The sequence below is a fragment of the Hemitrygon akajei genome, chromosome 12 (assembly GCF_048418815.1).
Source record: "Hemitrygon akajei chromosome 12, sHemAka1.3, whole genome shotgun sequence".
NCBI classification, from domain to species: Eukaryota; Metazoa; Chordata; class Chondrichthyes; order Myliobatiformes; family Dasyatidae; genus Hemitrygon; species Hemitrygon akajei.
This window is the reverse complement of record NC_133135.1, coordinates 63,054,696-63,070,021: the sequence shown is the minus strand read 5'-3', so window position 1 is coordinate 63,070,021 and position 15,326 is coordinate 63,054,696. Positions and strand designations below refer to the sequence as shown.

Below are 15,326 nucleotides of genomic sequence, written 5' to 3'. Positions count from 1 at the left end.
TGAAGCTGAGACAGACAGTTTATTGGACTACCGGGGAATCATGGGTTGCAAGGAACGTGGGGTTGCTGAGATTGGCACAGACATGATTTTACTGACAGATGGAGCCAGTCTGAGTGGCCATATTGACCATTCCTACCCCGATCTCTTGGGTAGCTGCAGGCTGCTGCGCATTAGCAAAAGGGTGCTGTGTAGGTCTTAACAATCAGGTGGGAGCTGGTCTCCCTTTGAAAGGCTACCCTTTGGCCTCTTCAGGTAAAAACAGCATTTTCCTAATGGTGCACAACCCAGTTGTGACTTCACCAGCTGGTAACTGAAAACAGCGATCAAGTGTGGGATGGCTCACTGTTTCTCCTGCTTCGCAATAAATGCCATAAGAAAAATAATTTAAAAACTGAATTTTTTATAACTATGAACTGAAAATAGAACCAATTTTAAGGCCTGTTTCAGCTTGCTATTATGTAGGTTGTTAAGATCGTTTCTCATTTTTCACTTCTTTCCATCTTCAGCCAAGTTCCTTGGAAATCAGATGTTGAGTTATGGGCAAAATCTCTCCTTCACATTCTACTTGGAAAGGAATGGTGCCTACCCATCAGTGGAAGACCTGATCCTGGAAGGAGCCAGTCAGACACTAACCGCACAAGTGAACGCACAAAACAATCCGATGCCATCCACAAGCAAGCAGACATATAATTACAGGTAGATATAAAAGATATTAGGATAACAAGTATTTCAAAGGTCAGTTGATGAATAATTCTTGCCCAACCCTGATTAAATAAAACCAGACCAAATCACCTCCACCACAATGAGCACCATCTACAATTCCCAGTGAATACCCCTGTCGTGAACTGAGGCACAGTGCTTATTGGGACTGAATGGGAACAACTATCATTAAGTCCACAGTATGTTAACAGAAGGTAGCTCTTACAGTGGCCATATAACTAACTTTGTAGTAATGTTTAAAGAATTGATAGAATAAACCATTTACTGTTTATTTGTTATTAAGAGTCATGACTGTCCTAAATGATTGTAAAATTTTGCTGATGATATTTTGTTTATTAACCAAATGATGTAAGACTATCTGACTACCTTAGATAATTTCCTTTTGTTTCTGTAGGCTCCATGAGGGTCTGGAGTATGGATGGAAGCCATTTATAACCTCTTTTGAGTTCCAGCGGGTGCTCAGTGATCTCAGGGCCATCAAAATCCGCGGTACCTACACCCAGCGGAGTAAGTCCATGTAAAGCTCCCTTGAGCTGGGGTAAATTAAATGTCGGAAACACAATATTGAAAAGCAAATCAGTTCATCAAAGTACAACCAAAATATGTTCAAAGGTCTAGGTGAATATGTGAAGCAGATGTAAAATGTTTGAAGCATCAATCAGCATTTGTGTTCATCTGTCAACAGATTAATACCGAATCACAGCTATTATACTCAGGCAGATGGTCCCAATCAATTGTTCCCGTGCTGATACTTGGACCAGTTTGGTTACTTTCAGTGGATATTTTCTCAGCTACTAATTAACTTCAATCAGATGTCAAAGATATTAAAGCAGCAAAAAAAAGCATTAGCACAAGCCAATGTTATAGGCATTTTATTTTATTTTTATTTTTAAGCCATAAAATCATAGTTGTTTAGGCCCGCTTCTTTGCAACAACCATTAGGTATTAACCCTGCTTTATTCTTCACCACCTTCAACTCATCTACTCCCAGATTTTGCCACTCTCTTTCATACCAGGGGCAGTTTATAATGGCCCATTAATCTACCATCTGCACATTCTTGGGATGTGGGAGGAAGCAAGAAAATCAGGTGAAATCCCACATAGTCACAGAGAAAACATGCAAACTCCACACAGACGGCACTGGACACCAGGACTGAAAGTGGGTCACTGAAGGTCTGAGGCAACATTTTACTAATTTGTGTCATATGTTAAAAAGCTGCAGATGCTCTAAATCTGAAATAAAAACAGAAAATTCACTTCAGACAGTATCTGCAAAGAGGAAAATAGTTCCTGTAACAGATCAATGCTCCTTCATCAAAAATGGAAGTCGTTTGGCAGCATTTTTTGTGTTTTTTTTTCATATAATTCTATCCTTTTTTCCCTGTTTTTCAGTTTATTGAATGTATAAGCTTAGCAGTCAATAAAAATTGGAATCTTTGGGCAAGCTGCACATACTAACAACTTCTTTAACATAGAAAAGCTTATATTTTCAATGGGAATGGCAATGTTGAAAGAAGATAAAGTGCAATTTTGACTTAAACGTGGTACCTTTGATTCTGATATCCTTGCTGAGCAATCCATTGCCAGATTGTATGACTAGGAACCCTTACACCAGATTTCTGCTTTTCCTGGGCACATTAATTTCAGCTGTCAGCACAAATGGCACTCGCTTTGATCCAGATTAGAAGAAAACAAAATGAGCCAGCCATTCCTGCTGCTGCTCGGTAACTGGTGATCCCTGACTTTCCTCTTCAGTGTGCCCACAGTGATGAGGAATGAGCCATGATAACGGGCCTCTCCTTTTCTATGCCGCTCCATGTACTTCCCCAATAAAGGCTGAGTTGCTTTGAGTCCTTCCATTTCCCCCGAAGTACCAATGGACATTTCCTTAGCGGAATGGATGGACTTGTCTACCAGATAAAGCAGATCTGGATGAAATGAGGAAGGTTCAGCAACCTTCAAGGAATCTAACAAGTATTGGATTCCATCTTTTGAGAGTTGCTTAAGATTTACAGACACCCTACTATCTTCCTGAGAGTTGTGGATGGCAGCAAAGAGGCAGCTAATGACTTTCAACGCTTCTAGACCCATAACTGACATATCATTGTCCAGCCTCTGCGAAGGGCTTGGACAAGAATTAGGTTTAAGCCAGGTCTCTGGAAATCTGAAATATCAACATGTTCAGGTTGTGCAGGTAAACTGCACTTGATGATCCAAGCTTAGGAACCAAGTGACTCGTGCTCGGTCATCAGTGTTGTTACAAGGATTCTTGTTCTTTGCCTTCACAAAATGCTGGTGGAACGCAGCAGGCCAGGCAGCATCTATAAGGAGAAGCACTGTCAACGTCTCGGCCCGAAACGTTGACAGTGCTTCTCCTTATAGATGCTGCCTGGCCTGCTGTGTTCCACCAGCATTTTGTGTGTGTTGTTTGAATTTCCAGCGTCTGCAGATTTCCTCGTGTTTGTTCTTTGCCTTCCTCATTTCTATTTTGTAATGTTGAATGCAGAAGGGCATTTTAGACGTACCGCTTTAAGTTGCTCAGTAAGGGCACTATAAAAGCACAACTGAATGCACTCACAAGCAGTCAGCATATTGAGTATAAGTATAGCACTGTCTCAGCATTATTAAACTATTGAAACATATAACAGTTCAGCAATATGGTACTGAGAATAAACTAAATACTTTGTATTCTAGGTCCTGGCCACATTGATAATGTAGCCCTGCACACCGCCCGAATCGGCAATGGAAAACCAGCTCAATGGGTAGAGAAGTGCACGTGTCCAACAGGTCATGAGGGGCGTTTCTGTGAGAAATGTGCAGGAGGTTACACAAGGGAACGCCATCATCTCAGAAGCTTCAGCCGGTGTGTGCCATGCAACTGTCAAAGCCCCAGTGAGACCTGTGACCCAGAAACTGGTGAGTCTGCTGATAGACCGGCTTGCAATAGACTCTGGAATGGTAGACTTTTATCTACACCTCTCCTAATAAACACCTGTGGGACTCTTTGTGAAAGTAGAGTACCGGGTGAGAAATTCCTATAGAATGCTACCGAAATACACAAGGGCAGAAATTCATTTCCGGTTGCTTATGCTAAATACACAATAATTGTTGTGACTGCATGCTGACCTCCACTTATAAAATTCAGCTCTATCCATCAATTTGAAATGTGCTAATGTCTTAATGTTCTTGGTTTTCTTTTTATAAAGCTTACACTTATAAAACAGTAGACATTAAATAAAACTAACGTTTACCTACAATCTTTTAAGAAGCATTGCACACTTTTAATGACTGATCAATATTTCATGATATTTGATGTCATTTTACTATTATTTATTCCCATTGGTCAATTTGTCAAGGATGTCAATAGAACAACTGAGTAACACTTAGTAAGTGCCAAGTTCAACATTGAGAATGCCTTTGCCACTCTGTCAGAAACAGGATGGGAAGGATCTATCCAAAATGTTTCTAGCTCTTATAGAATTGAGTTGCCAGGAAAAGGGCCAATATCTAAATTTTAGTTGGAATAAGTGGGGACACAGATCAATGAAAGACTGTGTGAATGTAGTTAAATATTTAACACAAACAATGAACAACAAGGGAAGGCAGCTGCCTTGGTGTCATATGGTTGCCTTAAACAGAAGTTCATTCAGTTTATTTTGAAAAAAAGGGAAAATGCCCATTTGTCCAGTCGACAAGTTGTTAATTTATTTTTCTGTTGCATTCTAGGTTCCTGTTACACCAATGATCAATCCAGAAACCAGTGCCCACATGGTTACTACCTTAATCCTTCTGAACCAAGTGGGTGTAGTGTCTGCCCTTGTCCTGCAGGTACAGGTTGCACTGTGGCACCAGATACAAGGGAGGTTATATGTGTGGGCTGTCCAGATAAAACAATGGGTAAGTTTTGGCTACATCTATCAACCTTAAATGTCTTAAAGTTGCTTTTTTTTTAAGAGCACATGAAAGAAGCACAACAAAAAGTACTTCAGAAAAGACACTGTTATATATATCTCAGGTCAGAACCATTTATAATAAGTGGCACAGCCATATAACATTATCCATCTTGTATGTGAATGTCCTAAGAAAATATACCCATTATACCAAGCTGTGTTGTATAACGTTCTTAAAACATCTTCCAAATGCAAACATTTCCAGCTGTAAATTCAAGATACTTTCAAAGTCCCAGCTCTTAAGTTATTGTTAACTTGTCCAGCTTGGGCCTTGGTCTAAGCATCCATAAACATGGGTCATCTATCTGTCTGTCCCATTGCACAGCACTGTCCTACCCAACTCCACCCCCATCTCCCTCAACAGTAAAGGTCCAGAACAAGACATTGGCAGATTAAAAACACAATCAATGATTAAATATACCGAGACCTCCAGTGAAATATCATGGCTGTCTGAATAAATGTGTTAGATGTTCATAATATCAAACCTGGCATGTCTACTGGAGTACAGAGATCCTGACATGGCACCAAGAAGAACCGTAGAGATACTACCAATGATCTCTTAAAGTATTTTCCAAATCTACTGACTGGGTAATTAACATCCCCAGCAATGGTGACCCAATTACTCTCAAATGGCTATGTTGGGCATACCTGACACCAGACTCCCAAAGCAGACATTGTACTCTGAACTCCATCATAGCAAGAAATTATCAGTAAACAATAAAGGAACATTCTCTGAAAAAAAATTGTAAAATCCTCACCAATTCCTGACCCTTGAGCGCTGAAAATGGTAAACGTGCTGGAAACATTAATTCTTCATTGTAACTACATAAAGGCCAAGTGAGTGTGGCAGATAGTACACAACACCTCCATCAAATGCTTTATCAAGCACCTCTACATCATCTGAGGTAGACTTCATTTAGCTCAGAAATCATGCAAGCTCCATCCTGAGGGACCACCTGTGATGAAGAATTGAGATAAAACCTTATTTGGAAGATACAGTAAATTACACTGAAGTGTGTTTCATTGCATCCAGAAGTGAATTAACCTATGTAATACTTGATTTGTAACTGTTATTCTACCTGTTTTTATAGCATCAGGCATAGCAATACTAACTTAAACAAAAAATAAATGCTGGAAACAAACAAAAAACAGCTTGTGCCTGTTTGCTAAGTGTTTCCAAAATTTTATTTTTGCTTCAGATTTCCAGCATTAATTAGTTTTTGCTTTAATTAGTGTTCAACTAATCCACAGCCTTTGACAAGTTTTACCACACCATTCTCCTCCAGTACTTCAAATCATCATTTAGTTTGGCTGAGAACATGTTCCTCTTGTTCTAGCCCCATCTGTCTAGATGTAGTCTGGTGTTCTCCGTGATCTAATGACAGATCCTCTTCACTGATTTCAACACATGCAATGATGATAAAGACTTTACCTCATCACTTCTCCTGAGCCTCCAAATAGTCAGACTAACATCTAGGATTGGATGTGCAGAGATCTCCTTTCCTTTAACTAAGTATTGGGAAAACTAGATCCATTGTCTTGGGTTCCTTTCACACTCTTTGATCGTGATTCCCTGACTCTACCCATTTCCTTGACATGTTGAACCTGTTGCTTTGTGGCAGATAGTTTTGAACCTGTTGCTGAAATTGTCACCATAACTTTAAGTTTCCACTTGCATACACAACACATGCTATTGCTCTTTTTATGCTTCTGGTTAGCCATCTCTGAGCTAGCCCAGTGCTGTTGACCCAACATTTCCATGCATTCTACTCGAATCATTTTCTTAATATTTGACTTAATACCTGAGTTACACAAGTCTCATCTTCTGCATTCAAATCTTCCCAGAATTTCACTCTCTCTGTTACTATGAGCTCAGAGATGTGAGTTCCCCTGCTTCTATCCTCTTCTATATCTCCAAATTTAATTGCCCCTTGACTAACAACCATATCTTGAAATTCCTTGTCTTTAGAATTCTCTCCAATCCTGCTTTTTCCCTCCTTTAAGATGCTCCATATAAACTGCATTTTGATTACACTTTGGAAGTGCTTTAATATCTCCCTAAATGCTATGGCATTAATATTTTTGTTTTGCCATCAATCTTGTTCCTGAGATATTATCGCTATGTGAAGCTAGTTATTACTGTAGATCAGTTTATGTATTGAATATACTAGATCTCCCTGTTATAACACTATCAATAATTGCATCATTTATTCAAACAAAGTACCTCCTGATTTACCACCATAAGAAAGAATTACAATGAAGCAAATAATTTCACCATCACTACACCAAAATCATACCTAACAAATCCTTTCCTAGTCACTAAATTAACACAGAATTGTGATGAGTTTAACTTTTCCCATTCATAGATTAGTATTCAGATTACAAATGATTAACCACTCTGCATTGATAATTTAACATAACACAACATATCTACTGTATGTGAAAAGAACACAGATTAAAGTAATTGGTTGTTTCAGGAAACAATGGCTCCAGCATAACATCCCATGCATCATCAGTTTATAGGCCATGCCACTCAGGGACTCGGGCTATATTTTTTTGTGACTGTATGTTTCTCTGCTATCATAACTACATGTATATATTATATATGGTATATGCTCTGTGTTGGCCCTGAATACACACTGCTTTGTTTGGCTACATACATGTGTTTGGTTGATTGACAATTAAACTTGTACTTGAACTTGCTTTGACTAAGACTGACTAGTGTTTGGTGAACACCAAAGTTCAAGTTTCAAACACAGGCACTCTTCATTCCTTGATCTAATTGCACCATTTCCCTAGGTAAACACTGTGAAATGTGTGAAGAAGGGTACTTTGGAAAGCCGCGAGCAGGCAGACCCTGCAAGCCTTGTGCATGCAACAATAACGTGGATCCTAATTCAATCGGGAGCTGTGACCAGCAGACAGGGGAATGTCGGAATTGTCTCTATAATACTGCGGGACATCACTGCGAGAGGTGCAAACCTGGATTCTATGGAAATGCACTTGCCTCTAATCCATCGGAAAAGTGCAAGCGTAAGAAATGCTTTAAAATTTTATATGCACTTGTCTTTATGCAATTAATTTCAATGCACTGAATGTACAGAACTTTAGGTTAGTTTTACACTCGTTAGCTTTGCTCTCATTTGATTCAATTTTTTCTAATCAAGTCACTAAGTTAAGGCTGCTAAGTTAGAAGTTCTCTTTATTTACATTGCTGGATTGTGATGTATTATCCACACTTGGCAGATATTCCTACTAGCTTGGAATGAGCTCAGTTTTTCAGCAGTTAGCTATTGCAAAGGGAAGAACCATCTTAAGATAACCTTCTGGGGATTTGTTGACAAGGCACAGAACTAATCTAAGAGACCAAGTGTTAAGGACCTAAATAGAAGAAAGGTTGCCTCCTTCCACAGAGCTCCTCACAAACTGTACCATCAAATCCCTTTGCCTCCTGGTAACTTTCAAATGGCTGCTCAATGGTGGTAATCATATTCTTTTAAATACAATTAAATATGCTCAACTGTAGAAAAAGCCAAGAATTGTTTAGTGGGAATCAAGATAAAATACTGGTGGGGATGGTAAGAAAGACCATGAGTGGGCAAATGGCTGCTGGGAAAATAAATCAAACTCAAGGTTATAAACTTCACAAGCAAACTTCCCCACATTTTTGTGCTCTCCCTTGCAACATTAGGCAATATATTGTACGAAATGCAAACGCTCTTCTCCCCACAGTCAATGGATTTATTAAGGTGACTGAACTGAGGCTGCCTGCATGTAAGATTAACTGTTTCATTAACAAAATAGCTGTGTTACAATAAAGGAATGAGACATTTGTTATGCTTTGATTTCCATATTCCATTACTGCGGGTTTTCTCTAAACTTTTGAGAGGTATTGTGAAGGAACAGACCTTAATTAAAAATAATGTTCTTTTGCAGCATGTAACTGTGACCCAAGAGGTTCTTGGTCCTTACAGTGCAGGGCTGATGGGACATGCAGTTGTAAGCCAGGAGTTTTTGGAGATCGATGCAACCAGTGTGCGGGAAACACTTATTACAACAGCACCACAGGCTGTGAGGTTTGCCCTGGCTGTTACCTATCAGTAAAAGACAAGGTAGGCATCTGCTCTCACGTTCCCAAGAGCTTGAAGATACTGTTTACTGTATATTCAATACTTTTGATAGCGTTGACTAAGCGCAAGGCTTATGACAAAAATTATTGCTTTCTGAAAATGCCAGCCTAAGTGTTGATCTTACTGGCATGTTCTGCTGAAAAAAGGAATGTGTAAAATATTGAAATTTGAGTCCAAAAATGGAAACTAAAGATTAAAGGCATCAGCCTGTTTACAGTATACATACCACATGTGCTGTAAAGGATCACTCTGTAAACCTTTGAAATTTTAATGTGATAAGATTTTATTTTAATTCAGAAATAAGATTAGATTAGCTTCATTTGTCACATGTACATCAAAACATTGAAACGTATAGTTATACGCATCGTTGTGACAATGACCAACACAGTCCGAGGATATGCTGGGGCAGCGAGTAAGTGTCACCAAGTTTCAGGTGCCAACATATCATGCTCACACCCTAATAACCCATTCATCTTTAGAATGTGGGAGGAAAATACAAGTTGGAAGTACTAAATATTCATAATTTGACATATACAGTATGTTATAATTATTATAGAACAAACAATTTTACCATAAAGAAGCTTGTAAGGTGTGATAGATTCAAGACCGCTATTTAAGTGATAGTGTGATCTTGGAGCATATATTAACAATCATGCACATTGCCACTGTTCCCCTCAATGTTTCTATCATGGATAGGTGTTGACTCAATGACATCTAGGCTGTTCCATTAAGGTCAATTATCAGTGTTCAATGCAGTCATGAAAATCACTTCCAGGAAATGCATTGACTCTTGAGCCAGGTGATTATAGCAAATATTATTTTGCTTGAAAGTAAATTTCAATAAACATCAGTTGGCTCTGTTAATTAGATTCACTATCTTGCAGTTTTGGAAACTGGTCAAAGGCAGGACCACACCAGTTTCTGATGTGTCATTTTAGATAGTTAGATAGATACTTTAACATAGAAACATAGAAAACCTACAGCACAATACAGGCCCTTTGGCCCGCAATGCTGTGCCAAACATGTACTTACTTTAGAAATTACCTAGGGTTACCTGTAGCCCTCTGAGTTATTGATCCCTAAGGAAATTGCAGTGTCACACAAGCATTACAAGTGCACAGATATAAAAATATTAGAAGAAAAGTAAGAAAGAATTTTTTTAAAGTTACCTTAAAAAAAAGTTGTGCAAGATTTACAAGTCAAAGACAAGATTTATAAGGTTGCCAAGTTCACACTGATAGGATGGTAGTGCAAGAATTACTGTAATTTTATACAGTAATGGATGCACATTTACACTGACCAGATAAGTGATGGTGCTATTGCACATTATTGCACAAGGTGTCCATGATATGAGGGTGTGGTAAACAGAGATAAGCAGAGCTCTGATAAACAGAGGTTAATAACTGTCTAACAGGAGAGGGTCATCACTTCCCAAGCTTTAGGCTGACTCATTATAGAGCCTAATGGCTGACTCTAATTGTTATGCATGGACTGTAACTTAGTGATTTCAGTAATGTGTTCCCTTGGATGTCCTGTGCTCCTGAAATCGTGTTCAATTGTAAGCCACTGAGTGTAGGAGAATAAAGGTGAAGATTGCGAGTGGATCAGGTAAACAGAATATCTTGCAAAATAAAATGAGGCATAAACATTGCTAACAGAAAATTTAAGACTTGCACAGCCAGAGGCACAACAGAAGTGAACTTCAAATGAATGGAAAGAGCTATTACTATCACCACCATCAAATAAGCCTCTACCCACCTCCCCAGCCCTTTGATGACCAATATTTCCACCATACTGCTTAATATTTTCACTGATGCATTCTAAACACCGAAGCTTTGATTATTATACAATCCTGAAGCTACATTTAGATTATATTCCTGGTCGTTCCTAATTACTGGCAGAGAACAACATGAAGTTAATTTGTATCTAAATCATTCAAATAAAAAGCTTAGTTTTGTGCAATGTTCTACCCATGCTCTTCAAATGCCTGCGTAGGATCTCTGTTAAACTAGTTAAAATTAGAAGTTTTGAAATAAGGCATGCAGATCACTCAGGATGTTTTAACTCCATGTTACTAGTCCACAGATCAGATAAGAAGATGCCTCTGATTTGTTTGCTGGCACTGCTATGTAAATACCTCTTTCATCATTTCCAACTTCACCAGTGTGAGATATTTGTCTCTCCAGTTGGCCTCTGACTTTGCCCAGTTATTATCCATTCACAGATAAGATAGGTAGATTTTGAATGATTCTCATTTCACAATGTGAGCTTTTAGATGATAAGAAGTACTTGCAATGGATTGTTGGACTTTTTAGATGAATTATTTTCCCTCTCTGTTCTATCCATCAGATATTGAAACACAAGAATGTCATCAGAGATCTGGAAATTCTCATCTCAAAACTGATAGCAAATGGGAGGCCAGTGAATGACAAGGACTTTGAGGCAAGAATGAGAAAAGCATCAGAAGACCTCCACAAAATGATGACCATGGCTAAAGAAATTGAAAGTAAATACACATTTTGACTCTGATGCATCAAATTCTTCAAACTTTATTGATTGCATTGTATATAACAGATTCATTTCCTCCCTTTGAACTGACTACCCTAAAGTACCTCATTCACTTGGCTGCACTTTATGGTTCACCAAGTTAGTCAGCTATATAAACCATCTCAACCAACAAATCCTAGTCCCCACCTAATATTGTAGAGTCCTAAAGCCATACAGCATAGAACAGGGCCCTTCAGACCATCAATGTCCATGCTGATCTTTTTGCCCATCTACACTAATCACATTTGCCTGCATTGTCCAGATCCTTCTGTGCCACATAACATAAATGCTGGATTTCACCATCTCTTCTGTCAGCAAACTCCAGATATCAAGTTCTATCTGTGTAAGGAAAGTTTTCCCTTCATATCTACTTCCAAAACTCCTTCCTCTCACCTTAAGCCTATGCCCTTTAAATTTTAACAACCTTACCTCTATCATGTCATCCCTCAACCTACCAACCTATCCAATCTATTCCTATAACTAATGTCCCCCAATCCAGGCAACATCCTGGTGAAGCTCCTCTGCACTCTCTCTTGCCCATTTCTATTATAGAGATAAACATGGGCTCCTCTCTGTGCTGGCTGAGTTTTTGATCTGTTTAACTGGTCAGCATTTTTTTTTTAAAATGACTAGTCTGGTGAGATCAAGTAACTTGGCAAGGATTGAACTTGAACTTTTCCTCATTGTTGTAGTACAGTACCATACCACAATGGTACGAGCAGAGTTGCCATATGTAGGAGCATGCAAGAGACATAAATTTAAGAAGATAATGTATCTAGCCCTGGCAGTAAAGATCCGATTCTTTCTACAGATGACGATGAAAATAATCTCGATGAACTGAAAAGTTTAAACAATAAGCTGGGCACCGAGACTTATCGCCTGAACAACATTGGGAAATCTGTTGATGAGATTAGAAGGTTGATTTTAAGTTATGAAGATCGAGTCCAAAACACGGATAGTGTGCTAAGTAATGTCAGGACAAAAATCCAGCAAAGCCAGACAGAAATGGACCAAATGGTAAGTCCTCATGAGATTAAAAAGGTTAAAATTTTCATTATTTTAAAATAAAATCTTGTCTGTTGCAAAATAGTCATTGTTGGTATCCAAATCAGGAATGCAAACAGGGCAGCCCCAGTGTTTCAAAACCCTAAGATTCCCCAAATGTAGTACCCTGACAAATGGGAAACTGATGCACTATCAATAACTCCAAAAGACTGGAAGTAGAGTAAATACTGAAAGGCTTTGATTAGCAGTAAAACGGAGCACGTCCATGCCGGATGACTGTGGGAGGAGCAGTGACACAATCACCTTTATCCAGGGGTCTGTGGGAGGAGCCACAGGAGCAGTCAGCAGAGGGGCGTGTCCAGACAGATATACATGGTTTACCACAGAAACACACTTACTATTTCAATCCCTAGGTACAACTGTCACTTCTACTGCTGTAACAAAATCCCATGAAATATTATTAGTCGTTTTTTGTGACTCAGTTACTCATTATTTTGCAATTCCCAGGTAGGACATATTCCCCCAGCTAGAACATAACCCTTTAGAATGACACAGCTTCATGTTTCACCATTGTTTCTAGCAATGCTGCAGTATCTTGCAAAGACACTTGAGTAACCTTGTTATGAAATAATCACTATTATAGCTACATGTGATAACACTGCCTACTGTTATGACAGAGTCCTTCACCAATTCGCTATTATGTCATCAGTGTGTAAGAATTTGAAGCAGAATAAGCAAAATGACACCGTAAGCATTCATTACCTTTCAGTGAGAACACAGTCCCTACAATGCCTCAAGTTTACTTTGCTGACTCTTCCTGGATTCTCTAATTCTCTCAGTTAAAGTAAAATCTATCACTTTCAGGCTTGAATATCTCAGTCAATATAATCAATGACTGAATAGTCAGAGCCCTTTAAGATAGATAATTCCAAAGCATTATCTTTTGTAGAAGGAAATTTCTTTTCTACATGATCTTAGATGGCTAATCACTAATCCTGACACCATATCTCAGAATTCAGCAGCTGGAAGAATCGGTATCTACCTCATGGGTTCCCAACCAGGGATCCGTGGCCCCCTTGTTTAATGGTATTATCCATAGCATTAAAAAGGTTGGGAACCCCTAATCTACCTTCAGTGTCATAACTCCTTTTAATGAGCAAGCCTTCATGGAAAACTATATGATATAATTGAACCAAAGGACATCTGGGTGAATGTAGTGTTGAACAATATAGCTGCTCAAAGATTAAAGAAAGAAAGAGCTTCCCAGTAACTCAGCTGACACAGACAATGGATCGCAGTTATTTGGACTCAGTCCCTGATCAGCTCAAATCTCTACTGTTACTGCAATTAACTGCTGTTGAACTACATTAACACTGCAGTATAAGATGGAAAATCTATCCTGCAATTTTGGCTACTGATCGGTAAATTGTGGTTACTGTCGGAAGGGATGTCGATGCCAATCCAGACTTTCACTCAAACAACATTAGTTTCTTTCCCCTATGAATTGGCACTTGGAGAGCAAAACAGGGCATTTGACAGCATCGACTGGAAGCAGGATGCAAAGTTTTGAGGATGGATTGGGAAAATTAGATTTTGTTGACAACTGTTACATTATTTCTTACAGCCGTCATTGCCAACAAATCCTAGTGGAGGCACTGTCCCAAGTGTTCTGGCAGATGAGGCTCGTAGACTGGCAGATAAGTATGTGGTCTATTTATAAGCATCCCATTGAAAAATTAATTTCATGCCTTCAAAGAGGAATATTAACATTCGATTTTGTTCTTTTATTCAGGCATCAGAAAGATGCAGAGGACATTGAACGGTTCAGTGGAGCTGCCAACACGTCTGCTTTCGAAGCCCTTCAAGTCATTACTCAAGCAATCAAAGAAGATCAGCAAACCACAGAGGCCATCAAGCTACTAACTCAGCAGTAAGTTGAAGCAAACTTCCATCAATGATATCTGAACACTTACTTTACACTTTATACTTTCGCACACCTCTATCCCTCACTGCACTGACTACAACATACAATGGGAAATAACAATTCTTCCCTTTTTCAACTGATGTTTAGTGAAAATGCTTAAAATGATAAAGTGATGCTGCAAATCCCAAAAAGCAAAATGTACTTGGGTCTTGTAGTGATAGCTGTAACACATATAAAGCAACCAAGGAACAGTTAGATGGATAAGTTTAGAATTAAGTCTTAACTGATACTCATGACCAAAACAGCAGGCGCTTGTTGGTCTGCAAAACAATCTACTTTTTTCATAAAATTCCATCAGATATTTTAGAAATTTTATTAACTGTAGAAGGTAACTATAAGGATTCTTTATCTACAAAGTAACTGAAGACTATAGTACACACAGTCACAACCCCAGCAAGATCATTTGAAGACAGCTAAGTGCAATTTTACACTATACCTTGAATATGGGAATGAACATAGTTACAATGTAAAGCAAGAAAAAGAAAGAAATTGTACATAATAAATCAGTGGACCACTGTCTCATACAATGAATTAAGCAAAGACAACTTGTTTTGAGAGTGGCATCTCGACTATGTGGTGGTATTTTAAACATGATGCTAAGAGATTTCATTCTGCTTAGATCAAAACAGAAGAGTGACATGGCAGCGGATCTAGAAGAACAAGCAAACAGAATAACTACAAAAGCACGGAGAGGCAGTGAGAGGGCCAAGAAGAACTATAATGAGCTGAACAATTTGCTTACAATTGATATATCATCTGTTGAGGTAGGTTATGTTTTTGAGTCTGTTGATCAAGGGAAGGGGAAAGGGAGAAACATCCATACCTTTGATGAATTTGATTGGTGTGTGAAGATAATTCGAGAGATGAAATCTCTCAGTTTATCACAGGGTGGCTTTGGAAGCAGTGAAAACAGTAAACAAAAGATGATACATTTGATTTCAGACTTAATAGTAATTATTTATCAACTATCAATTACTTTGAAGCTACTCA

General features: G+C 38.6%; 1 protein-coding gene across 1 annotated transcript in view; it reads left to right on the top strand.

Moving 5' to 3' along the window:
• The window catches only part of LOC140737102 (laminin subunit gamma-1-like), a 52,049-nt gene that overhangs the window by 26,436 nt on the left and 10,287 nt on the right, over window positions 1-15,326 (top strand). The window contains exons 7-17 of the mRNA XM_073063280.1: window positions 507-696; window positions 1,115-1,227; window positions 3,415-3,636; window positions 4,447-4,617; window positions 7,470-7,703; window positions 8,607-8,782; window positions 11,150-11,306; window positions 12,159-12,364; window positions 13,977-14,053; window positions 14,145-14,282; window positions 14,956-15,100. Of these exons, the coding sequence (XP_072919381.1) occupies window positions 507-696; window positions 1,115-1,227; window positions 3,415-3,636; window positions 4,447-4,617; window positions 7,470-7,703; window positions 8,607-8,782; window positions 11,150-11,306; window positions 12,159-12,364; window positions 13,977-14,053; window positions 14,145-14,282; window positions 14,956-15,100 (1,829 nt within the window). The remainder of the gene's footprint in view (window positions 1-506; window positions 697-1,114; window positions 1,228-3,414; window positions 3,637-4,446; window positions 4,618-7,469; window positions 7,704-8,606; window positions 8,783-11,149; window positions 11,307-12,158; window positions 12,365-13,976; window positions 14,054-14,144; window positions 14,283-14,955; window positions 15,101-15,326) is intronic.